This window comes from Pseudophryne corroboree, chromosome 3 (genome assembly GCF_028390025.1).
Source record: "Pseudophryne corroboree isolate aPseCor3 chromosome 3, aPseCor3.hap2, whole genome shotgun sequence".
NCBI lineage: Eukaryota > Metazoa > Chordata > Amphibia > Anura > Myobatrachidae > Pseudophryne > Pseudophryne corroboree.
Window position 1 is genome coordinate 628,067,793 of NC_086446.1, and position 27,634 is coordinate 628,095,426.

The following is a 27,634-nucleotide window of genomic DNA, read 5'->3' on the forward strand; positions in this document are numbered from 1 at the left end:
CCTGTGCGGTACCAAGGGGTTGTAGAACGGGAGGGGAGGCTGTAAATTTCTGTGTAGTCTATTAAGGGTACACAGACAGCGCCAGGTATTTTGTTATATCTGCCTAATTAAGCGCTGTGCGTGTGCTGGCTCCAAGCTCTGTGTGTCTCTGAAAGTTCTTGGGGAAAAATCTGTGTCTGACATTTCCTGTGTGTGTGTGGGTGTATGCTCTCTCACATAGCCATGTCCAGGGACTCTGTGTCTTTTGCTGCAGAGGATATTTCTTCCCCAGAGGAATCCATTCTATGTACCCAGGAATGTAATGTATTGTCTCAGATTCCTATTAAAGAGCCAGAATGGCTGACTTCTATTAAGGGAATGATTTCTCAGATCTCTACTAGGGTAGCTCATACTGAGACGGAAACTCAGGTTTTAAAGAATTCTATGGCTGTTTGGTTAGGTTCTGTTCCATCTCAATCCCCTAGCATATTCCCAAAGAAACGTGCACTTGCCCAGATTATGCAAGATGACACGGATACCGACTCTGACACAGTAGACGGTGATGGGGATGTGCTGAGGGGGGCGGCATCCCTGGCTAAGGGGGCACAGCTCATGACTGAGGCCATTAGAGATGTGTTAAACATTACTGACACACCACCTGAGCAGGTTGAGGAGGCTTACTTCACAGACAATAAGAAAACCTCGCTAACCTTTCCTTCATCTAAACAATTAAATGCTTATTTGAAAAATTCTGGGAAATCCCAGAGAAAAAATTCCAGATCGCCAAGAGGGTTCTGGTTGCTTTTCCCTTCCTTGAGGAGGATAGAAAAAGATGGAAAACCCACCCATAGTTGACGCATCTGTCTCCAGACTGTCAAAAAAGGTGGTTTTACCTGTCCCTGGATCTACCGCGTTAAAAGAACTGGCTGATCGTAAGATTGACACTACCCTTAAATCTATATACACTGCTTCAGGGTGGCGTTAAGGTCTACTTACTATTGCCATACAGGATTCTGCTGGGTTCATGATGGAATCCATGATGGACCTGGGTTCCTCTGAATGCATGGATATCTTCCATGTCTGTCTCAGCTCGCAGGGGACTCTGGCTACGCCAATGGTTGCAGACGCGGAATCCAGGAGAAGTGTGGAGAACCTACCATACACAGGTCAGGCTCTATTTAGGGAAGCGTTGGATGCGTGGATTTCCACGGCAACCGCGGGTAAGTCACCTTTTCTTCCCACAGCTACGCCTTCTACGAAGAAACCCTTTTCTTCATCTGCCTCGCAATCCTTGCGGACCGCTAAAACAAGAAAGTCCAAGTCCCCTACCACTTTCTTTAGAGGTGGGCGTGCAAAATCCAAAAAGCCTGCACCTGCAGGCTCCCAGGACCAGAAGCCTGCTTCTGGTTCCTCAAAATCCTCAGTATGACAGTGGACTGCACAGCCTGGAGGACGGTCTGGTGGGTGCGAGGCTCAGACGTTTCGGCCACGTCTGGGTGGCGTCCAGCCTGGACCCCTGGGTACAGGATATTGTATCCCAGGGGTACAGATTGGAGTTTCAAGAACTCCCGCCTCACAGATTCTTCAAATCAGGCATGCCAGCTTTACTGACAGACAGGGCTATCCTGCAGAAAGCTATTCAAAAATTGGAAAGGTCAGCGGTCATTGTTACTGTTCCTCCACATATGCAAAACAAGGGTTACTATTCAAACCTTTTCGTGGTACCGAAACCGGATGTTTCGGTCAGACCAATTTTGAACTTGAAATTGTTAAACCCTTATCTGAGGGAGTTCAAGTTCAAACTGGAGTCTATGAGAGCGGTGATCTCAGGTCTAGAAGAGGGAGAGTTTCTGGTATCCCTGGATATCAAGGATGCGTACCTCCACATTCTGATTTGGCCGCCGCACCAGGCTTATCTCAGGTTTGCACTGTTAGACAGTCACTATCAGTTTCAGGCATTGCCATTCGGTTTCTCCACGGCACCGAGGGTGTTTACCAAGGTGATGGCACAGATGATTGTTCTCCGCAGACAGGGAGTTAACATAATTCAATATCTGGACGATCTGCTGATAAAGGCATCGACCAGGGAGACCTTGTTGCAGTCCATTGCTCTCATGACTCGTCTGCTCAGGGAACACGGTTGGATCCTGAACCTTCCGAAGTCACATTTGGAGCCGACAAGGAGATTGTCTTTCCTGGGTATGATCCTCGACACGGAAGTGCAGAGGGTGTTTCTACCGGAGGAAAAAGCATTGGTGATTCAAACAATGGTCCGGGATGTCCTGAAGCCAGCCCGGGTATCGGTTCATAGTGCACTCGCCTTCTGGGGAAGATGGTTGCCTCCTACAAGGTTCTACAGTACGGAAGATTTCATACTCGATCCTTACAACTGGATCTCCTAGACATGTGGTCGGGTTCTCATCTACATATGCACCAGAGGATACGTCTGTCGCCGAAAGCAAGGATTTCACTCCTCTGGTGGCTGCAAATGTCTCACCTTCTGGAGGGCCGCAGGTTCGGGATTCAGAATTGGATCCTTCTAACCACGGATGCAAGTCTCAGAGGTTGGGGAGCAGTCACCCAAGGGGAAACTTTCCAAGGTGAGTGGTCAAGTCTGGAATCCATCCTTCCTATAAACATTCTGGAACTAAGGGCCGTATGCAACGGCCTTCTACAAGCGGCACATCTTCTGCAAGATCAGGCCATTCAGGTACAGTCGGACAATGTGACGGCAGTGTCCTACATAAACCGACAGGGTGGAACGAAGAGCAGAGCGGCAACGATAGAGGTAGCAAGAATCCTCCTCTGGGCAGAAAAGCACGTGGTGACGCTATCAGCTATCTTCATTCCGGGAGTGGACAACTGGGAAGCGGACTTCCTCAGCAGACACGATCTCCATCCAGGAGAATGGGGCCTCCACCCGGAGGTGTTCACGGAGGTTACAAGTCATTGGGGTGTACCTCAGGTAGACATGATGGCCTCTCGCCTCAACAAGAACCTTCGCAGGTACTGCTCCAGGTCGAGAGACCCACAGGCAGTGGCGGTGGACGCATCGGTAACTCCGTGGGTGTTCCACTCAGTGTATGTGTTCCTTCCAGTTCCACTCATCCCAAGAATTCTCAAACTAATAAAAAGATCAAGAGTTCAGGCGATCCTCATTGCTCCGGACTGGCCAAGGAGGGCTTGGTACGCGGATCTTCTGGAGTTACTCCTGGATGATCTAGAGGCCTCTTCCTCTTCGCGAGGACCTTCTTCAGCATGGTCCTTTCGCCTATCAAGACTTACCACAGCTATGTTTGACGGCATGAAGGTTGAACGCCAGATCTTAGCTCGGAAGGGCATTCCAAAAAAGGTAATTCCTACCCTGATACAGGCTAGGAAGGGAGTAACAGCTAAACATTACCATCGGATTTGGAAAAAGTATGTGTCTTGGTGTGAATCCAAGAAGAAATGGAGTATCAACTAGGATGGTTTCTCCTCTTTATACAGGCTGGTGTGGATGTGACCTACGCTTGGACTCCATTAAAGTCCAGATTTCGGCCTTGTCCATTTTCTTCCAGAAACAATTGGCTGCCCTCCCTGAGGTTCAGACTTTCTTGAAAGGGGTTCTGCACATCCAACCTCCCTTTGTGACTCCTACAGCACCTTGGGATCTTAATGTGGTGCTGCAGTTCCTGCAGTCGGACTGGTTCGAACCTTTGCAGGAGGTGGACATCAAGTTTCTTACTTGGAAGGCAGTCACACTGTTGGCATTGTCATCTGCTAGACGTGTGTCTGAATTGGGGACTTTGTCTTGCAAGAGCCCCTATTTGATTTTCCATGAAGATAGGGCTGAGCTCAGAACGCGTCAGCAATTTCTTCCTAAGGTTGTGTCTGCTTTTCATATCAACCAACCTATTGTGGTGCCAGTGGCTACTGACTCCTCAGTTACCTCAAAGTCCTTGGATGTGGTGAGGGCTTTAAAGATTTATGTGAAGAGAACCTCTCTTCACAGGAAATCGGACGCTTTGTTCATCCTTTATGATCCCAACAAGGTTGGGTGTCCTGCTTCCAAGCAGACGATTTCTCGTTGGATCAGGTTTACTATCCAGCATGCTTATTCTACGGCAGGCTTGCCGTGTCCAAAATCTGTTAAGGCCCACCTTACTCGTAAAGTGGGTTCTTCCTGGGCACCTGCCCGGGGTGTCTCGGCTTTACAGCTTTGCCGAGCAGCTGCTTGGTCAGGGTCGAACACGTTTGCTAAGTTTTACAAGTTCGATACTTTGGCCTCTGAGGACCTAAAGTTTGGTCAATGTGTTCTGCAGGAACTTCAGCACTCTCCCTCCCGTACTGGGAGCTTTGGTACATCTCCATGGTACTAAAATGGACCCCAGCATCCTCTAAGACATAAGAGAAAATAGGATTTTAATTACCTACCGGTAAATCCTTTTCTCGTAGTCTGTAGAGGATGCTGGGCGCCCGCCCAGTGCTTAGTATTCCTGCATTGTTACTTGGTTCAGTATTGTTGTTTCAGTTGGTTAGCTTGGCTTGTCTTTTTTGTTATGTGTGAGCTGGTGTGAATCTCACCACTATCTGTGTATTTCCTTCTCTCGAAGTATGTCCGTCTCCTCGGGCACAGTTTCTAGACTGAGTCTGCTAGGAGGGGCATAGAGGGAGGATCCATCCCACACTATTAAACGTGGCTCCCAAAGGACCATCTATACCCTATGGTACTAAAATGGACCCCAGCATCCTCTACGGACTACGAGAAAAGGATTTACCGGTAGGTAATTAAAATCCTATTATTACACTTTTCCATTCTGTTCGCAAAACAGGGACATGTCATCTCTTCCTTATGTGATATTCTGTGTTAACTGCCTTGGGTAATGTTAATACTTTTGCAGATGCAAAACAGCTTAATGGGCTTTTCTTTTTATAGAGTCTTCAGAAGTTGGGCCCTCGCTTATTGTACATACCAGTATACCGTTTGGGATAGAGCACTTGGAAGAGGAGAAAGAAGATGTGCAGCCCCTGATTATGAAGCATCTTGATACAGTTCTACCAAATCTTCCTCAGCCGAAGGCTGTGAAGTGTCAGAAATGGCGCTACTCACAGGTAAGCCATTCTACATAGACAGAATCTCCCGCACTGTGAGCCGTCGTCCGTTGCAGGAAAATAGTATATACTGTATAAACAAACTTTACTGATTAGTATTCAAAACTCGCATCAGATAAAAATCAACCACATATAGTGTAGTTTGGCTGCTTCAGCATCGCATGTCCGCAAACCGGAAGTGCCAGTGCTCCAAGCCATGGGGAGCACTAATATAATTATGTTGACGTGTTTTTTCCTGTGTTTATAGTGAGGTACAACAATAATAATATGGGTATAGTTGATTGAATTACACCAAATATAGCATACTGTATGCTGCTAGTGATGAAAGAAACATACACAAGTGTATACTGCACCATAAATAAGCTAATGCAATGCAGTCTAGTACAGTGTTTTATGTTCTTTGTGCTGTAACACATTACAAATACTGCCGAAAAATACCTCTGATGTGACTAGATCATTGTACTTTTAGCTTGTGAAAAGTGTTTGTGCCCGTCACACACATTTTTATAACTTTTTTTTATACATGTTATTAAAATACACTTTTTTAGTGTATTATATAGGGAAAAATACAGAAAATATATATTATATATATATATATATATATATATATATATATTTAGTCCATGTTTAGCTACGAAAGTGGAAAACTGTAGCCTTGCCTACTAGTGTGACATCACAGTGTTGCACAGTTGCCCCCGATTATATGAGTAAGCGTGTTGCTCTGCATGTCAGGAGGGTGTCATTTGCAGAGGTGCAGATTGCGCTCCTGTTGTTGGGAGGGACTGTGCGAATCAGGGAGTCCTTGCTGAATTCTAGCAAGCCGCACGCAGGCACCTTACTCTATATGGGATACGGTCGTTAGGTCGACACAACTTAGGTCGACAGTCATTAGGTCGACTACTAAAGGTCGACATGCATTAGGTCATCAGGGGAACTAGGTCGACATGAGTTTTTCACTTTTTTTTCTTCAAGTTTTGGACTTTTTCATACTTTACGATCCATGTGGACTACAATTGGAAACGGTAACCTGTGGCGAGCGCAGCGGTAGTGGAGCGAGGCACTTTGCCCGAAGCATGGCGAACGAACAGGGTGCACTAATTGGGGTTCCCTGTCACTTTACGAAGAGAACGACACCAAAAAAAGTCCAAAATCCCATGTCGACCTTTTGACCTGTCGACCTAGTACATGTCGACCTAATGACAATGACGACCTAGTGTCCCTGTTGACCTAATGCATGTCGACCTTCAGTGTTCGACATAATGGCTGTCGACCTAAGTTGAGTCGACCCAACGACCCATACCCCTCTATATTGTGCCCACATGCAAACTCAAGATTTCAGATTGAAGTTCAAGATACTTCAGTAGGCTTCAAGGGTGGAAGCTGCACATTTTGGAAAGCGGTCGTCTGCATTGGCTCCTTCCTAACAATCTCACTGCATAAAAGGTTTCAAGGATGTCAGGTCTATATTGAAAAGATGAAATATATAAAATCACCAGATCGCTCGTTGCTATTTTTATACTGAATACTTCACAAGAAGACATTTGCAGCAGTGTAATAAATATTTAAAGTCATGCATGTCCTCTAGCAGCCCAATCATTTATTTTGAAAGCCAAACTTTCTTTATCTTTTCCATGTGAAAGAAATAAGAGTATCACTGTGTGAAATCCATTATTTTGTATGCTGAGTTAGCAACTACAATTACCCACCAGAGATTACACGAACAGCATTAAGCATTTACAACCCTGTGTATGCTTCATGTTGTGCGGGGGTGGCTGACATCATCCGCCTTTGCAGAGCTAGCAGGTTATAGCATGCATATCTGCTCCACACATTGTGCTGTTAATGGCTTTAAGAAGGGGAAAAAAGGTAAATAACATCTCCAAACTTTTGTGGTCTACAATGAATACAAAAATACAATATTGAGTGTGTATTCTGGTAATCAGATACCCAGGAGAGAATGGGATGTAGTTATGATCCTGGCAGTCAGCATACCGATGCTGTCATTCCTGCCGCCAGAATGCCGGCAGGGGGGCCAGGACTAATCCCACTCGTGGGTGTCCACGACGCCCATAGAGGGGGAATAGAACCGGTGGCGAGCGCAGCAAGCCACTGGGCCGCAGCGTGGTGAGCGCAGGGTGCCGGCAAGGGGCTTCTTTGCGCTCGCCCCCCTGTTGGCATTCTTATTTATTTATTTATTAACAGTTTCTTATATAGCGCAGCATATTCCATTGCGCTTTACAATTAGAACAACAGTAATAGAACAAAACTGGGTAAAAACAGACAGACATAGAGGTAGGAAGGCCCTGCTCGTAAGCTTATAATCTATAGGGAAATAGGCATTGATACACAAGGATAGATGCTACCTATTGCATAATGGTACACCAGATTGCTAGGTTCTTAATGGGTTGTATGATATGATTACCCAGCAATGTTGGCCAAGTCTCAGGAGGGTGTGAGAGTAAAGAAAGACAAAATATGTGAGGTTATGTGGACTGTACAGAGAAGATGTAATTAGATAGGGAAGCAATGAAGGTTATGTGGGTGGGTCTGGAATTTGATAGGCTTGTCTGAAGAGGTGAGTTTTCAGGGAACGTTTACAGGTTTGGAGATTAGAGGTGAGTCTTATTGTGCGAGGGAGGGCATTCCACAGAGTGGGTGAAACCTGGATAAAGTCCTGTAATTTTGATTGTGAACAAGTAATGCGTGTGGATGAGAGCCGTAGATCTTGTGCAGAGCGGAGAGGTCGGGTAGGGAGATATTTTGAGATGAGTGAAGAGATGTATGTTGGTGCAGTTTGGTTAATAGCCTTGTATGTCAGTAAAAGTATTTTATATTTAATACGGTAGAATACCGGTAACCAATGGAGGGACTGACAGAGCGGATCTGCAAACGATGAACGTCTAGCGAGGTAGATTAGCCTCGCAGCTGCATTAAAAATGGATTGTAGTGGTGAGAGCCTATGTTTGGAAACACTGGTCAGGAGACTATTACAATAATCAGTGCGGGAGATAATGAGAGTATGGATTAGAGTTTTTGCTGTGTCTTGTGTAAGATATGGTTGTATTTTGGATATGTTTCTTAGATGTATGTAACATGATCTTGAGACAGATTGAATGTGGGGAACAAAGGACAGTTCAGAGTCAAGAATGACACCTAGGCAGCGAGCTTGTGGGGTAGTGATGATTGCAGAGTTCTCAACAGTGATAGAGATATCAGGTTGGAAACTACTATTGGCCGGTGGAAATATAATTCTGTTTTGGAAATATTAAGTTTGAGGTGGCGAGATGTCATCCAAGATGAAATGGCAGAATGGCATTCAGTGACACGGCCCAATACAGATGGTGATAAATCAGGGGAGGATAGGTAGATTTGAGTATCATCCGCATACAGATGGTACTGAAATCCGAAAGAGTTGATTAGTTTGCCAAGAGATGTGGTATAGGTAGAGAAAAGCGGTCGGGATCCCAGCGGCAGTATTTTATTACATATGTGCCCCACCAAAGATCAACATCTGAGATGTTTAGGAAAGCGGCTTCAGATATAGGAGTTTAAAAGATGGCTTCTCTTAGAACAGAAAGCATTGCTTGGCTCTCTCGGGTTGGTTGCCTGACTTAAATCCGATTGAACATCTCTGGAGAGATCTGAAAATGGCTGTGCTTGAGAGGTTCTGCAGCGAGGAATGTCCGCAACTGCCCAAACAATAGGTGTGCCAAGCTTGTGGCATCATATTCAAAAAGACATGAGGCTGTAATTGCTGTCAAAGGTGCATCAACAGTGTTGAGCAAAGGCTGTGAATGCTTAGCTACATGTGATTTCTTATTTTTAATTTTTAATAAATTTGCAAAAATCTCAAACTTTTTTCACGTTGTCGTTATGGGGTATTGTGTGTAGAATTTTGAGGGAAACAATGAATTTATTCCATGTTGGAATAAGGCTGTAACATAACAAAATGTGGAAAAAGTGAAGCACTGTGAATACCTATTGGATGCATTGTATATAATCCTGTAAATCGTGTGTGTGTAATAGTATATATACACAGGGCCGGGGCAAGGTTTCTTGGCACCCCAGGCAAAACTTCAGTCTACTCCCCCCCCCCCCCCCCCCCTTCCTACACACATGCACACAGCAAAACCCACTTTTCAGCTCCTCAGGTAAATGTGTGGTGGTGGTGTCTCAGAAGTTCCACAGCCACCGCCTGCATTAAATGCTACAAGGGTGCCTCTCGGAGACATCCTTAATTTTGTGATAGCCAGACTTAGGGGAACCCCCCAGATCCCCGCACCATATGCAGCTACTTAATGACATCGGCCCTGGTCTCTGTGCATACATCTCTATGACTATGGTGCAAGAGGATGTGGTCAGGATCCCGATGTTCAGAATTCTGGCGTTCGGAATATCAATGCCAGAATACTGACACTGCTCGGAATACCAACGTCAGGATCCTGACATGGATTACAGTGCCGGCGCAGCTATCCCGAATGCTGCCGCCACTCAGGAGAGGTAAGCAGCAGGGGGGAGGGGGGTTAGATTTGGGTTGTGGGGGGGGAGGTGGCTTAGGCTGCAGGGAGGGAGGGTTAGGGTTAAGTACAAATAGGGGGGGGTTAGTATTAAGTAGTGGACAGGGAGTGTTAGAGGGTAGGGTAGGGTGGTTAGGGTACCCTGCGCACCCTTCTTCACATTGCCATGATTGGGATGCTGGCGTCGGGATACTGATGCCAGCATCCCAACCGCCGCCTTTTCATACTGAACCCCATAGGAATAAACACAGATTATTGAGAGGTGTTAGAACATGAGGACATGCACTGAGACTGGAGGGGGGAGGATCAAGGGAAATGTGAAGAAAAATTACTTTACAGAAAGGATAGATGACAAATGGAATAGCCTCCCATCAGAGGTGGTAGATGACGCTAAGACAGTAGAGCAATTTAACATCACAGACCACAGCTCTCTAGTGACAAGTACTCATCTGTTCCTGTTCCATGGCATGCTATTCTCTATTAGAAGTGCTGTAAATTATTTGGGAAATAGACCAATATAACACACTTCTCCAATGTTCCTAGCATTAATATGCTACTATTTCAGTATTCCTGTATCTGCTGCTCAGCTGGTATTCCTGATTCCTGCTTATGACCCAGACTCAGACTTGTATGCTTCCTGTACAGATCTTTGTTCTGTACCCCAATCCTGCACCTCTGCCTGGACCAATATCCTCTTTGTGACCTTTACTCTGCCTGCCACCATATGTAATAATGCTGTTAGGTAATGTCTGTCTCGGATGGAGCCAGAGTATGTGAACGTAGAGGAAAAGCGGCGTCCCCCGTGCAGTGTTGCCATATCTTCCATAAAGAATGTTGACCTTACCTGGCTCACTGAGAAGTGGAACTGCTGACCAGCACGTGGGCAGAGGATCTCTGGAGGGACATGAGCAGAGAATCAAGAAAATGGCTTGTGCCACCATGGGAACAGGCCATCTGCAAGCCACACATGCTGACTAGACATGGCACTGACATCAGCAGCAGGTCAGAGGTGTCACCGCGTCTAGTGCCGAGTGTCTAGTGATATCTGGGTCGCACTTTGTATTTCCTGAGTGCCGCGCACGAGTGTAAAGGGGCGTGGCCTATGTCAAAGGGGCGTGGCCTCAATGGGAACATAGATTACATCACTCAGTGGCAAGCCTGTATCCCCGGAGATGCTGTGCTGTCCCCCAGAGACTAGCGAATGGCTCCGCCTCCTCCTGACACCACTGCTCCTGGTCCGTCTTCTTCTGCCGCACTGCTGCTGGTACTGGGTATAAGGGCTCTGCTGTCAGACGCACGGCTCTCTGCTGCCACTGCGCTGCTGTCCACCTTCCCCTACCTCACACCGCCCCCTTGTGCTCAACACCCCACAGGACAGCCAGCACTGCTGGTGGTGAGGGTGACAAATTGCTGCGGCTGGCTGGACCCACGGCCGCTGCAAGGCTTGCCAATCTTCTAATTCAGAGGGAGTGTGCCGCCCTCAAATGGCCGGCGCCCATAGGCAGCTGCCTAAAGCTGCCTAATGGTGGCGCCGGCCCTGTATATACATATATATATATGTATATACACTGCTCAAAAAAATAAAGGGAACACTTAAACAACACATCCTAGATCTGAATGAATGAAATATTCTTATTAAATACTTTGTTCTTTACATAGTTGAATGTGCTGACAACAAAATCACACAAAAATTATCAATGGAAATCAAATTTATTAACCCATGGAGGTCTGAGTTTGGAGTCACACTCAAAATGAAAGTGGAAAAACACACTACAGGCTGATCCAACTTTGATGTAATGTCCTTAAAACAAGTCAAAATGAGGCTCAGTAGTGTGTGTGGCCTCCACGTGCCTGTATGACCTCCCTACAACGCCTGGGCATGCTCCTGATGAGGTGGCAGATGGTCTCCTGAGGGATCTCCTCCCAGACCTGGACTAAAGCATCCGCCAACTCCTGGACAGTCTGTGGTGCAACGTGGCGTTGGTGGATGGAGCGAGACATGATGTCCCAGATGTGCTCAATTGGATTCAGGTCTGGGGAACGGGCAGGCCAGTCCATAGCATCAATGCCTTCGTCTTGCAGGAACTGCTGACACACTCCAGCCACATGAGGTCTAGCATTGTCTTGCATTAGGAGGAACCCAGGGCCAACCGCACCAGCATATGGTCTCACAAGGGGTCTGAGGATCTCATCTCGGTACCTAATGGCAGTCAGGCTACCTCTGGCGAGCACATGGAGGGCTGTGCGGCCCCCCAAAGAAATGCCACCCCACACCATTACTGACCCACTGCCAAACCGGTCATGCTGGAGGATGTTGCAGGCAGCAGAACGTTCTCCTTGGCGTCTCCAGACTCTGTCACGTCTGTCACGTGCTCAGTGAGAACCTGTTTTCATCTGTGAAGAGCACAGGGCGCCAGAGGCGAATTTGCCAATCTTGGTGTTCTCTGGCAAATGCCAAACGTCCTGCACGGTGTTGGGCTGTAAGCACAATCCCCACCTGTGGACGTCAGGCCCTCATACCACCCTCATGGAGTCTGTTTCTGATCGTTTGAGTAGACACATGCACATTTGTGGCTTGCTGGAGGTCATTTTGCAGGGCTCTGGCAGTGCTCCTCCTGATCCTCCTTGCACAAAGGCGGAGGTAGCGGTCCTGCTGCTGGGTTGTTGCCCTCCTATGGCCTCCTCCACGCCTCCTGATGTACTGGCCTGTCTCCTGGTAGCGACTCCATGCTCTGGACACTACGCTGACAGACACAGCAAACCTTCTTGCCACAGCTCGCATTGATGTGCCATCCTGGATGAGCTGCACTACCTGAGCCACTTGTGTGGGTTGTAGACTCCGTCTCATGCTACCACTAGAGTGAAAGCACCGCCAGCTTTCAAAAGTGACCAAAACATCAGCCAGAAAGCATAGGAGCTGAGAAGTGGTCTGTGGTCACCACCTGCAGAACAACTCCTTTATTGGGTGGTGTCTTGCTATTTGCCTATAATTCCCACCTGTTGTCTATTCCATTTGCACAACAGCATGTGAAATTGATTGGCAATCAGTGTTGCTTCCTAAGTGGACAGTTTGATTTCACAGAAGTGTGATTGACTTGGAGTTACATTGTGTTGTTTAAGTGTTCCCTTTATTTTTTTGAGCAGTTTATATACACTGCTCAAAAAAATAAAGGGAACACTAAAATAACACATCCTAGATCTGAATGAATGAAATATTCTTATTAAATACTTTGTTCTTTACATAGTTGAATGTGCTGACAACAAAATCACACAAAAATTATCAATGGAAATCAAATTTATTAACCCATGAAGGTCTGGATTTGGAGTCACACTCAAAATTAAAGTGGAAAAACACACTACAGGCTGATCCAACTTTGATGTAATGTCCTTAAAACAAGTCAAAATGAGGCTCAGTAGTGTGTGTGGCCTCCACGTGCCTGTATGACCTCCCTACAGTGCCTGGGCATGCTCCTGATGAGGTGGCGGATGGTCTCCTGAGGGATCTCCTCCCAGACCTGGACTAAAGCATCCGTCAACTCCTGGGCAGTCTGTGGTGCAACGTGGCGTTGGTGGATGGAGCAAGACATGATGTCCCAGATGTGCTCAATTGGATTCAGGTCTGGGGAACGGGCAGGCCAGTCCATAGCATCAATGCCTTCGTCTTGCAGGAACTGCTGACACACTCCAGCCACATGAGGTCTAGCATTGTCTTGCATTAGGAGGAACCCAGGGCCAACCGCACCAGCATATGGTCTCACAAGGGGTCTGAGGATCTCACCTCGGTACCTAATGGCAGTCAGGCTACCTCTGGCGAGTACGTGGAGGGCTGTGCGGCCCCCCAAAGAAATGCCACCCCACACCATTACTGACCCACTGCCAAACCGGTCATGCTGGAGGATGTTGCAGGCAGCAGAACGTTCTCCTTGGCGTCTCCAGACTCTGTCACGTCTGTCACATGTGCTCAGTGAGAACCTGCTTTCATCTGTGAAGAGCACAGGGCGCCAGTGGCGAATTTGCCAATCTTGGTGTTCTCTGGCAAATGCCAAACGTCCTGCACGGTGTTGGGCTGTAAGCACAACCCCCACCTGTGGACGTCGGGCCCTCATACCACCCTCATGGAGTCTGTTTCTGATCGTTTGAGTAGACACATGCACATTTGTGGCTTGCTGGAGGTCATTTTGCAGAGCTCTGGCAGTGCTCCTCCTGTTCCTCCTTGCACAAAGGCGGAGGTAGCGGTCCTGCTGCTGGGTTGTTGCCCTCCTACGGCCTCCTCCACATCTCCTGATGTACTGGCCTGTCTCCTGGTATCGCCTCCATGCTCTGGACACTACGCTGACAGACACAGTAAACCTTCTTGCCACAGCTCGCATTGATGTGCCATCCTGGATGAGCTGCACTACCTGAGCCACTTGTGTGGGTTGTAGGGAGGTCATACAGGCACGTGGAGGCCACACACACTACTGAGCCTCATTTTGACTTGTTTTAAGGACATTACATCAAAGTTGGATCAGCCTGTAGTGTGTTTTTCCACTTTAATTTTGAGGGTGACTCCAAATCCAGACCTCCATGGGTTAATAAATTTGATTTCCATTGATAATTTTTGTGTGATTGTGTTGTCAGCACATTCAGCTATGTAAAGAACAAAGTATTTAATAAGAATATTTCATTCATTCAGATCTAGGATGTGTTATTTTAGTGTTCCCTTTATTTTTTGAGCAGTGTATGTATATATATATATATATATATATATATATATATATATGAGAGAGAAATGTAGATATGTGTGTGTGTATATATACATATATATATATACACACACACACACATTTACATACAATACATCATATTTGTTTTTCCATTTTTTTAAGTGGGAGGGGGCATCAAACTTCAACTTGCCCCCAGGCGACTTGGATGAATTTACACCTCTAGCTCACCCAACATTTTTTATTCCCACCTTGTTCCCTGGTGCGCACTTCGTCATGGTGTATATAGCACTGCACTCAGCAGTGTTGTTACTGTGCCGCCTGGGCACAGTCTGGGGTCTTTCTGCTGTTGTTGTTTTGTTGCGTTGTTTTACAGTAAGTGGCTCTTTTGAAAGCAGAGTGATACTGAGTGCAAAGTACATTTTCTGCAGTTACTCCAAATATATATATCAGACCATCAGCACTAAATTACATCTGCATTTCTAATTTAATAAAGATGTAATTTCTTGTATTTGCAATTTAAAAGGGATAATTAGGAAGTGCATAATTATATTTTGTTGTTTTACATGAATTCGGTTGTGGCTGGCTGTGTACTTGGACACGGAGCTAGTGGCTGCATCCGTGGATTCAGCTTCACTGGCTTCAGCTGCGTGAATATCCCTGTCTCCAAAATAACCTGAGGTACATCTCTGTGTGAATATCCCGGCCATCCTGAGTAACCTGAGGTACATCCCTTCATGAATATCGCGGCCATCCTGAGTAACCTGAGGGCCATCCTGAGTCACCCGAGGGTAACGCAGATGACGTATGTTCACACAGATGATTTGATGCTGTATACATACATGCAGCAGTGGATCAGAGGAGTCAACAGGAAGCATCTATTCACCAAGACACCTCCGACGGCATTAGCTTAATTTTGCAGTAGCGGCTGCATAGCGGACATCTCGAATCAGGCCCTTAGACATTGGCATTTCTATAATGGGTGCAATGTGTGCAGTGCACATGGACCCCTGGGTCCAGGGGCCCCACACTGCACACACTGCACCCAGATTTTAATAATTACCTTTCCGTAGCAGAAAAAATTACAGTCAAAATGGCTGCTGCGCGTACACAGTAGAGTGATTAATCTCCTAGCGCATGGCAGGCTCCATGTTTCCGGAGACCTGCGCATGTGCAGTAGACTCCGGCACAATGCCAGAGACTAGTGCGCCTTGCAGAGGAGGGGGCCACCCAGAGTCTGCACAGGGTCCCCCCTGTATAAACGCCCCTGTATTGTATTACATTCTATTTCTATGCCACTACTTTAAAGTGAACTGCGACTTATGATCTTGGATTCCATCTAGACTTAGGACCATGCTCTCTTTTTAGTTTTTGGTTATTGTTCAAGGAAAAGAAGATTCTTTCTTAGTTGTACATGGAACATGCAATCTAGTTAGCCTAGTGACATCAATCATAAGCTGCCATGGCCTGACCCTGATCTATGTACAGAAATCTATCTATCTTGCAAGTAATGAAAATGTCATCCATAGACTAAAAACCAACCAAAATATCATACTTTTTTTCTTAGCCCCAGTTTTACTTTGATCATTTTGCATTTGATCATTTCTGTTACCTCTCTAAAAACATTTATGTTACGCAGTTCTAGCTACCAATTCACTATATTATTATTATTACCAGTTATTTATATAGCGCACACATATTCTGCAGCGCTTTACAGAGAATATTTGCCCAATCACGTCAGTCCCTGCTCCAGTGGAGCTTACAATCTATATTCCCTATCACATGTACACACAGACACATTCACACTAGGGATAATTTTTGTTGGGAGCCAATTAACCTACCTGTATATTTTTGGATTGTGGGAGGAAACCAGAGTACCCGAAGAAAACCCACGCAAGTACGGGGAGAATATACAAACTCCACACAGTTGGGGCCATGGTGGGAATCGAACCCATGACCTCAGTGCTGTGAGGCAGTAATGCTAACCATTACACCATCCGTACTGCCCAGCAATAATAACAAGAACTACATGTTGTTTTATAATATTCTTTATTTCTCTGATGTCCTAAGTGGATGCTGGGACTCCGTAAGGACCATGGGGATTAGCGGCTCCGCAGGAGACTGGGCACAACTAAAGAAAGCTTTAGGACTACCTGGTGTGCACTGGCTCCTCCCACTAAGACCCTCCTCCAGACCTCAGTTAGATTCTTGTGCCCGGCTGAGCTGGATGCACACTAGGGGCTCTCCTGAGCTCCTAGAAAGAAAGTATATTTTAGGTTTTTTATTTTACAGTGAGATCTGCTGGCAACAGACTCACTGCAGCGAGGGACTAAGGGGAGAAGAAGCGAACCTACCTAACTGGTGGTAGCTTGGGCTTCTTAGGCTACTGGACACCATTAGCTCCAGAAGGATCGACCGCATGGAACCGGCCATTGATGTTCGGTCCCGGAGCCGCGCCGCCGGCCCCCTTACAGAGCCAGAAGCAAGAAGTGTTCCGGAAAATCGGCGGCAGAAGAATTCAGTCTTCACCAAGGTAGCGCACAGCACTGCATCTGTGCGCCATTGCTCCTCATGTACACCTCACACTCCGGTCACTGATGGGTGCAGGGCGCTGGGGGGGGGGGCGCCCTGAGCAGCAATATAAACACCTTGCCTGGCAAAATCATCACAATATATAGCCCCAGAGGCTATATATGTGATAAATACCCCTGCCAGAATCCATAAAAAAGCGTGAGAAAACTCAGCGAAAAAGGGGCGGAGCTATCTCCCTCAGCACACTGGCGCCATTTTCTCTTCACAGTGCAGCTGGAAGACAGCTCCCCAGGCTCTCCCCTGTAGTTTTCAGGCTCAAAGGGTTAAAAAGAGAGGGGGGCACTAAATTTAGGCGCAATATTGTTTATACAAGCAGCTATTGGGGGAAAAATCACTCAGTTATAGTGTTAATCCCTGCATTATATAGCGCTCTGGTGTGTGCTGGCATACTCTCTCTCTGTCTCCCCAAAGGACTTTGTGGGGTTCTGTCCTCAGTCAGAGCATTCCCTGTGTGTTTGCTGTGTGTCGACATGTGGGATGAGGAAGGTTACGTGGAGGTGGAGCAGAGGCCTATAAATGGGATGTCGCCCCCTGTGGGGCCGACACCAGAGTGGATGGATAGGTGGAAGGTATTAACCGACAATGTCAACTCCTTACATAGAAGGCTGGATGACGTAAAACAGCTGTGGGACAGCCGGCTTCTCAGCCCGCGCCTGCCCAGGCGTCTCAAAGGCCATCAGGGGCTCAAAAAAGCGCCCGTTACCTCAGATGGCAGACACAGATGTCGACACGGAGTCTGACTCCAGTGTCGACGAGGTTGAGACATATACACAATCCACTAGGAACATCCGTTACATGATCTCGGCAATGAAAAATGTGTTACGCATTTCTGACATGAACCCAAGTACCACATAAAAGGGGTTTTATTTTTGGGGAGAAAAAGCAGCCAGTGTTTTGTTCCCCCATCAGATGAATGAATGAAGTGTGTAAAGTAGCCTGGGTTCCCCCGATAAGAAACTGGTAATTTCTAAAAAGTTACTGATGGCGTACCCTTTCCCGCCAGAGGATAGGTCACGTTGGGAGATATCCCTTAGGGTGGATAAGGCGCTCACACGTTTGTCAAAAAAGGTGGCACTGCCGTCTTAGGATACGGCCACCTTGAAGGAGCCTGCTGATAAAAAGCAGGAGGCTATCCTGAAGTCTGTATATACACACTCAGGTTATATACTGAGACCTGCAATTGCCTCAGCATAAATAGTGCTGCTGCAGCGTGGTCTGATACCCAGTCAGATAATATTAATACTCTAAGACAGGGATAATAGTTTGCTAACATAGAGCATATTAAAGAAGTTGTCTTAGATATAAAGGATGCACAGAGGGATATTTGCCGGCTGGCATCCAGAATTAATGCAATGTCCATTCTGCCAGGAGGGTATTAGAAACCCGGCAGTGGACAGGTGATGCTGCCTATAAAAGGCACATAGAGATTCTGCCTTATAAGGGTGAGGAATTGTTTGGGGATGGTCTCTGGGACCTCGTATCCACAGCAACAGCTGGGAAGAAAAATTTTTACCTCAGGTTTCCTCACAGCCTAAGAAAGCACTGTATTTTCAGGTACAGTCCTTTCGGCTTCAGAAAAGCAAGCGGGTCAAAGGCGCTTCCTTTCTGCACAGAGACAAGGGAAGAAGGAAAAAGCTGCACCAGCAGCCAGTTCCCAGGATCAAAAATCTTCCCCCGCTTCCTCTGAGTCCACCGCATGACGTTGGGGCTCCACAGGTGGAGACAGGTGCGGTAGGGGCGCGTCTCGGGAACTTCAGGGACCAGTGGGCTTGCCCACAGGTGGATCCCTAGGTTCTGCAAATAGTATCACAGGGATACAGGCTGGAGTTCGAGGCGACTCCCCCTCGCCGTTACCTCACATCAGCCTTGCCTGCTGCCCTCAGAGAAAGGTAGTACTGGCGGCAATTCACAAGCTGTACTTCCAGCAGGTGAAATCAAGGTACCCCTCCTTCAACAAGGCCGGGGTTACTATTCCAAAATGTTGTGGTACCGAAACCAGACGGTTCGGTGAGACCCATTCTAAAATTGAAAGCCTTGAACACTTATATACGAAGGTTCAAGTTCAAAATGGAATCGCTCAGGGCGATTATTGCAAGCCTGGAGAATTTAATGGTATCACTGGACATCAAGGATGCTTACCTGCATGTCCCTATTTACCCTCTTCACCAGGAGTACCTCAAAATTGTGGTACAGGATTGTCATTACCAATTCCAGACGTTGCCGTTGGTCTGTCCCCGGCACCGAGGTATTTACCAAGGTAATGGCCGAAATAATTATCCCGTGCTTGGACGATCTCCTTATAAAGGCGAGGTCCAGGGAGTAGTTGTTCGGCGGAGTAGCACTATCTCGGGAAGTGCTACAACAGCACGGCTGGATTCTGAATATTCCAAAGTCGCAGCTGGTTCCTACGACGCGTCTACTGTTCCTGGGTATGGTTCTGGACACAGAACAGGATAAAAAGGGTTTCTCCCGGAGGAGAAGTCCAAGGAGTTGTCGTCTCTAGACAGAGACCTCCTAATACGTATACAGGTGTCGGTGCATCAATGCACGCGAGCCCTGGGAAGGATGGTAGCTTCTTACGAAGAAATTCCATTCGCCAGGTCCCATGCAAGGATTTTCCAGTGGGATCTGTTGGACAAGTGGTCCGGGTCGCATCTTCAGATGCATCGGCGGATAACCCTGTCTCCAAGGGCCAGGGTGTCGCTGTTGTGGTGGCTGCAGAGTGCTCATCTTCTAGGGGGCCGCAGATTCGGCATACAGGACTGGGTCCTGGTGACCACGGATGCCAGCCTTCGAGGCTGGGGGGCAGTCACACAGGGAAGAAACTTCCAAGGCTATGGAAAAGTCAGGAGACTTCCCTACACATAAATATTCTGGAACTAAGGGCCATTTACATTGCCCTAAGTCAGGCTAGACCCCTGCTTCAACACCGGCCGGTGCTGATCCAGTCAGACAACATCACGGCAGTCGCTCATGTAAACCGACAGGGCGGCACAAGAAGCAGGATGGCGATGGCAGAAGCCACAAGGATTCTCCGATGGGCGGAAAATCATGTGTTAGCACTGTCAGCAGTGTTCATTCCCGGAGTGGACAACTGAGAAGCAGACTTTCTCAGAAGATACGACCTCCACCCGGGAGAGTGGGGACTTCATCCAGAAGTTTTCCAAATGATTGTACACCGTTGGGAAAGGCCACAGGTGGACATGATGGCGTCCCGCCTCAGCAAAAAGCTACAAAGATATTGCGCCAGGTCAAGGGACCCTCAGGCGATAGCTGTGGACGCTCTGGTAACACCGTGGGTGTACCAGTCGGTGTATGTGTTCCCTTCTCTGCCTCTCTTACCCAGGGTAATGAGAATAATAAGAAGGAGAGGAGTAAGAACTATACTCATTGTTCCGGGTTGGCCAAGAAGAGCTTGGTAACCAGAACTCCAAGAAATGATCTCAGAGGACCCATGGCCTCTGCCGCTCAGACAGGACCTGCTGCAGCAGGGGGCCTGTCTGTTCCAAGACGTACCGCGGCTGCGTTTGACGGCATGGCGGTTGAACGCCGGATCCTGAAGGAAAAGGGCATTCCGGAGGAAGTTATCCCTACGCTATTTAAAGCTAGGAAAGAAGTGAACACAAACCATTATCACCGCATATGGTGGAAATATGTTGCGTGCTGTGAGGCCAGGAAGGCCCCAAAGGAGAAATTTCAGCTAGGTCGATTTCTGCACTTCCTACTGTCAGAGGTGACTATGGGCCTAAAATTGGGTTCCATGAAGGTCCAGATTTCGGCTCTATCGATTTTCTTCCAAAATAGAACTGGCTTCACTGCCTGAAGTTCGGACTTTTGTTAAGGGAGTGCTGCATAGTCAGCCCCCGTTTGTGCCTCAAGTGGCACCGTGGGATCTCAACGTGGTGTTGGATTTCCTGAAGTCGCATTGGGTTGAGCCACTTAAATCCGTGGAGCTACAATACCTCACTTGGAAAGTGGTCATGCTGTGGGCTGTGGCGTCGGCCAGGCGTGTATCAGAATTGGCGGCTTTGTCATACAAAAGCCCTTATCTGTATTTTATATGGATAAGGCGGAATTGAGGACTCGTTCCCAATTCCTTCCTAAGGTGGTATCAGTTTTTCATGTGAACCAACCTATTGTGGTGCCTGCGGCTACTTGGGACTTGGAGGATTCCAAGTTACTGGACGTAGTCAGGGCCCTGAAAAGTATATGTTTCCAGGACGGCTGGAGTCAGGAAAACTGACTCGCTATTTATCCTGTATGCACCCAACAAGCTGGGTGCTCCTGCTTCTAAGCAGACTATTGCTCGCTGGATCTGTAGCACGATTCAACTTGCACATGCTGCGGCTGGACTGCCGCACCCTAAATCTGTAAAAGCCCATTCCACGAGGAAAGTGGGCTCTTCTTGGGCGGCTGCCCGAGGGGTCTCGGCTTTACAACTTTGCCGAGCTGTTACTTGGTCGGGTTCAAACATTTTTGCAACAGTCTACAAGTTTGATACCCTGGCTGAGGAGGACCTAGAGTTTGCTCATTCGGTGCTGCAGAGTCATCCGCACTCTCCCGCCCGTTTGGGAGCTTTGGTATAATCCCCATGGTCCTTACGGAGTCCCAGCATCCACTTAGGACGTCAGAGAAAATAAGATTTTACTCACCGGTAAATCTATTTCTCGTAGTCCGTAGTGGATGCTGGGCGCCCATCCCAAGTTCGGATTGTCTGCAATACTTGTTTATAGTTATTGCCTAACTAAAGGGTTATTGTTGAGCCATCTGTTGAGAGGCTCAGTTATATTTCATACTGTTAACTGGGTATAGTATCACGAGTTATACGGTGTGATTGGTGTGGCTGATATGAGTCTTACCCGGGATTCAAAATCCTTCCTATTTGTGTCAGCTCTTCCGGGCACAGTATCCTAACTGAGGTCTGGAGGAGGGTCTTAGTGGGAGGAGCCAGTGCATACCAGGTAGTCCTAAAGCTTTCTTTAGTTGTGCCCAGTCTCCTGCGGAGCCGCTAATCCCCATGGTCCTTACGGAGTCCCAGCATCCACTACGGACTACGAGAAATAGATTTACCGGTGAGTAAAATCTTACTTTATATACTGGTGCCTCGTAAAATAACACTGTACAATAAGAAGATAAAATTACATATTGTATAAGCTATACATTTTAAACTTGCAAGCAGGGCACTCTTACCTCTTTGTCTGTCTGCTACTATCCAGTCACGTTTCAATACTGTTTTGCTTCCACTTGTAAAGTGCAACATAATATGCTGGCCAGAGGCGTAACTAGGGTTTTTGAAGCCCAGGGCAAGATTACGAATGGTGCCCCCCCCCCAAAAAAAAGGGGGGGGGCCATAAAGTAACTCTGTGCGCGTGCCGAAGGCGTGCGCTGTAAAATTGGGCGTGGCCACATTCATGGAGGGGTATGACTACTGAAATTGGGGCGTGAAAATGGGGTGTGCGAGTGGGGGAGGGACTGAAGGCCTGGCATGAAAGTAATAGTAGTAACGCTGCCCGGCTGCAGGGAGGAGGCGCCTGGGACAGCCGGAGACTCCAGAGAGGTGACGGGGACCCCCGCACACCACCTCACAGGTATTGCGGGGGGGCTCCGTCACCACATTGCGATGTTAATCGCATATGTTAGTACATATGCGATTAACATCACTGCGATGGGCGACGAGGGGCGGCAATGTATGTTAATACATCCCACCCTGTGTCTCTTAGTGTCCTCCTCCCCCCTTCAGAGAGATAGTGTGTGTGTGTGTGTGTGTGTGTGTGTGTGTGTGTGTGTGTGTGTGTGTGTGTGTGTGTGTGTGTTTTTTGTGTGTGTGTGTCTGTGTTATTTTACCCCTCCCCCCCTTACCTTCACCTGAAAGCCGGGTCTCGAGTCAGGGAGCCAGGGAGCTGGGAGCCTGCAAGTCCGAACGCAGCAGGGGTGGCCAAGCAGCAGGGAGCTCAGTAACGCTCCCTCCCAGCAGCAGGTGACTGGATGCTGCTGCTGCTCAATCGCCGCCAAGCACCACATCCACGGTGTGTCTAGCTCGGCGGCGCAGTGGGGAGGGAGGACAGCAGCTATACACGGCAGCAGCACAATGGCGGCGGGCAGCGGGCGAGGTAACTAAGGGGGGCTGAGCAGGTACGATGCCCTGGCCAGCGGCGTCCCCTTCTGCTGGACCTCCCACGGCGACCAGGGCACGTGCCCTGCTCGACCCCCCTTAGTTACGCCTCTGATGCTGGCACTTTAGAAATAGATGTTCAGAAATAGTAATAAGAAACCGAAGGTAGAGGAGGCACTGACCAAAGAATAAGTCCAATTTCTTTACATGTTAGTTGAAGAATCTCTTTGACATTGGGCAGATGATGCAGCTGTAGATTAGGGCATGCATACAGATGACTACATGTAATTCTTACTCGTACTTACCTAATTTTTTAGTTTCCTCTCCAGGAGAAGCCAGGTTGGTGGTCATGGGGGTTTGACAGACCATTAGCTTCATCAGGCCCCACCCCTAGCAGCAAAATGCTGCAAATCATGCATAGTTGAATAGGGGGCGTGGTCTAAATGATGCAGTTCTCATAGAATTGCATTACTGGCGCTTCCCCCTCCTTGTGGACCATGGATTCTCTATAGTATTCTCCCCACTGAAGTGAGAGGGATGCGGGAGGGGTACCCACTCTTACAGGGGTGTGGGGATCTACCCAAAAAAATGGGAGTTTCATGCATGTTCCAGGAGAGTAGTACTTACTCTTGGCAACACACACTCTTTAATAGAGTATATAAAACCAGTGGTGAAAGATAGGCTGGACTAACATTTGGAAAATAGATTGCCCTGGGCTATTATTTCTATTTGAAGGAAATAAAAGTTGCACAGAGGTGAAAAAGTCTACTCCTTGCACTAACACCCGTTTAAAGCAACCTAAGAAATGAATAACATAACTGAACCATTATTTTGTCAACAATTAACAATTTTAGGGAAACATATCAGGCCTTAAGAGTGAAGAATTTACCTACAGAGAGCAACCAATCATCTTAGAGGTAGCATTTATCAAGTATATTCTATAAAATGATAGGGTGGAAGCAGATGGGTTGCAAACTGTCCACTTCTCCACTCTTTAGAAGGTTTGATACATTTCCCCCATAGTAAAATAGGGATTCACTTTAATGTGGTCACACAGAGTGCAGCTCACGCTAAACCATTCATAAATACAACTTGTTTTTTTTTACTGAATCATATATTTGGAATATTGACGTTTTTATTTATTAACTGTACAATCATAAACTGTAAAGTCAAAGTAAACAGTTTACTTTGACTATTCTGAAAACCCCCCAAATTATATCAATAACTTAAAATAATATAAAATTGATTACTTCTGAATTATCTATGTCAGCTGCCATGATAATATAATACATTGATATGAGATCTATGTATAGTTTCACATAATGTTTTGGAACAAACAAGCCCCACATTAGTTAAATTATTTGACAAATTTCAACGTCTACATTTTTCAGGGCTGGGTATTGAAGACTCGCTCCATCAATACAAAGTCAAAACACCTAACTAAAATAAAAATACACAGCCTTCGGAAATGTAAATAGAGATTAGTTTTCTTCATCGTCTTATATTACTTTGCTGCATTGTAATGTATTAGGTAACACATCTAACACCCAGAGGGTTAAATACATCTGGCACTGTTGTTTTAAACATAGGAATAGAAATTATGATCATGTTTCTTCTGGTAACACTATAATTTACCTACTGTCATTCTGTGTGTTTGGATTTCAACTATAATCCCTTTGTGCATATTGTCTACGCACTAATTGTACATGCCATTGATGTCAATACAGAGTAACACAAAACCATAAAAGATAACACTCTGCGGATAATTCGTAACTGAGACGCTCAGAAACGTATATAGCACATTTGACTTTCCACAAACAATTGGTAAAAGCAGTTTCTGCATTTTCATATATATTTCTGCTGAATTTAATAATGTTTCTCCTCTTGTCACAGTTTTATTTGGTCATTTCTCTTAGTTTATTTGATTAAATTATATTTATATACATTTATGCTCCAGTTATAAAGCGTAACGGAATATGCTGCGCTCTATAAGAAAGCGTAAATTAATACTTGTGTGTTTCAGGATCGTTTTGTAATTAGTAGTGAAACATGCCCCAGTTTGCATAGCATATATTGCGTGAATTTGCTTAATTTTTCAAACACATCTACACTTATGACAAAACAGGTGAAACCGGGGTGTGACGCCGTTCTTTCATGTTCTCTCATTGGTAAAGTTCAGTAAGGACATGTTGCTGCAAGTGTAGCTCATGCTGATTGGCGCATAAGTGTAAACCTGCCTGTCAGGGGCCATACCTTTTGCATCTAGTATAGGGCCGGTGCCAGTGCACGCTAATGATGATTTTGACTTATTGAAAACCAGGCGCACAGGGCCGGCTCTAGGCATGTTCGAATAGAGCGGCCGCGCAGGGCGCCACCCTTAATGGGCGCCGCGCGCTGGCGCCGCCATATTCGAGGCTGGAGCCGGCCCTGTGCATTGTTGGCCCGGCCGCCGTGACCTCTTGTGTGCGCTATGCGCGCTGCGCGGCGCCGGTGTCTAACGTCAGACGCCGGCGCAGCGCGCATAGCGCACACAAGCGCCTTGGAGGCCGCCTGCCCGTCCGCCCTCACCTGGACCCGGACCCGCACTCGCAGGCCATCCGCCCGCCCTCCCGCCATCGGACAGCAGTACTCCTCCCCCTCTCAGCGCCGCAGGTATTTGGGGGGGAGGCACATTTATGGATGGGTGGCACTGTGGGGGCATTTATCTGGCACTGTGGGGGCATTTATCTGGCACTGTGGGGGCATATCTGCACTGTGGGGGCATTTATCTGGCACTGTGGGGGCATATCTGCACTGTGGGGGCATATCTGGCACTGTGGGGGCATTTCTGTATCTGGCACTGTAGGGACATTTATGTATCTGGAACTGTGGGGACATATCTGGCACTGTGGGGGCATTTATGTATCTCGCACTGTGGGGGCATTTATCTGGCACTGTGGGGGCATTTATCTGGCACTGGGGGCATTTATCTGGCACTGTGGGGGCATATCTGCACTGTGGGGGCATTTATCTGGAACTGTGGGAGCATTTATGTATCTGGCACTGTGGGGGCATTTATGTATCTGGCACTGTGGGGGCATTTCTGTATCTGGCACTGCTGGGGGGCATGTCATGTGTAGCTGGCACGGCTGGGGAGCATATCATGTAGTGTTCCCGCTAGGCGTCTGTGGCTAGGCAATGAGTCTCAGTGCTCTGCCTGGCGCAAAGTGTTTAACGTGCTCTGCCTGGCGCAAAGTGTCTAACGTGCTCTTCCTGGTGCAAAGTGTCTAACGTGCTCTGCCTGGCGCAAAGTGTCTAACGTGCTCTGCCTGGCGCAAAGTGTCTAACGTGCTCTGCCTGGCGCAAAGTGTCTAACGTGCTCTGCCTGGCGCAAAGTGTCTAGGAGGTTCTACCTGGTGCAGTGTGTATTAACTGCACTACTGTGTGGTGTAATGGGAATTGCCACTATTATGTGGCCACGCACCTTTCCCACACAGCAACGCCCCTAAATTTTAGCTGTGCGCCTTCGGCGCGCACTGTCCATGCTTTGCCATGTAGGTGGATGAGCACCAAGCATTACAGTATGTACATCATTTTGCCCTCCTAACTTAAAAATGTGCCTTCCCTGTGATCAGCACCCTGCCCTAAAAAGTGAACACTATCATGTGTAGCTGGCACTGCTGGGGGGTATATTGTGTGTAGCTGGCACTGCTGGGGGGCATGTCATGTCTATCTGGCACTGCTGGGGGGTATATTGTGTGTAGCTGACACTGCTGGGGGGCATGTCATGTCTATCTGGCACTACTGCGGGGCATGTCATGTGTAGCTGGCACTGCTGGGGGTATATTATGTCTATCTGGCACTGCACATTATGTGTATCTGGCACTACACTGGAGACATTGTGTGTAAGGAACACTACTGTGGCTGTTATGTGTAAGGCTGCTAATTGTGTGCGTAGAGGGAGTGTGAAAATATATTTATTTATAGTCGAATAATATAAAATGATGAGGCCGCACCCACTTTCCAGAGGCCACACCCACTTTTCGTGGAGCGCGCGCATGGGGGGGGGGGGGGGGGGCGCTTTTACATGTTCTTGCTCAGGGTACTAGTAGGCCTGGAGCCGGCCCTGCAGGCGCATATGCTGCCATTGAAGATGTGTTATCACCTTGACATATGTATAGATCTGCATATGTGTGGATGCGCTTTTTATCTTTTGTGTAATGCTTACTTCCATCTGTGCATTCTCATCAGTCTTTCACATAAGAGAATTGTACAAGTATCACAACATAAAAGACCACAAGTGCTGTCTGAAAGCACATCACAGTAAGGATTAACCTTGTAGCATAGTAACATAGTAATATAGTAATTGAAAAGAGGCAAAATGCTCATCGCATTCAACCTGTATTTTGTATTAAGTTGAGTTGATTTTACTGTACCTGCTGAAGAATGTTTTATGACTAGTTAACAACTACAATCATGTTACTCCCAGATTAACAACGTCAATATTTTAAATGTTGTAACCTTGGATATCCTTTTCAATCAGAAATTCATCCAATCCCCTTTTACATGCATTTACAGAGTCCACCATTACCACCTTCCCTGGCAAGGAATTCCAAATCCTTATTGCCCTAACAGTGAAGAACCCTTTCCTCTTTTGC

At 47.2% G+C, this 27,634-nt stretch overlaps 1 protein-coding gene across 3 annotated transcripts in view; it reads left to right on the top strand.

Moving 5' to 3' along the window:
* RNLS (renalase, FAD dependent amine oxidase) overlaps nucleotides 1–27,634 on the top strand; it is a 627,109-nt gene that overhangs the window by 588,761 nt on the left and 10,714 nt on the right. For all 3 annotated transcript variants that reach the window (XM_063961709.1, XM_063961707.1, XM_063961708.1), the window contains one exon: nucleotides 4,898–5,073. In XM_063961709.1, the coding sequence (XP_063817779.1) occupies nucleotides 4,898–5,073 (176 nt within the window). The remainder of the gene's footprint in view (nucleotides 1–4,897; nucleotides 5,074–27,634) is intronic.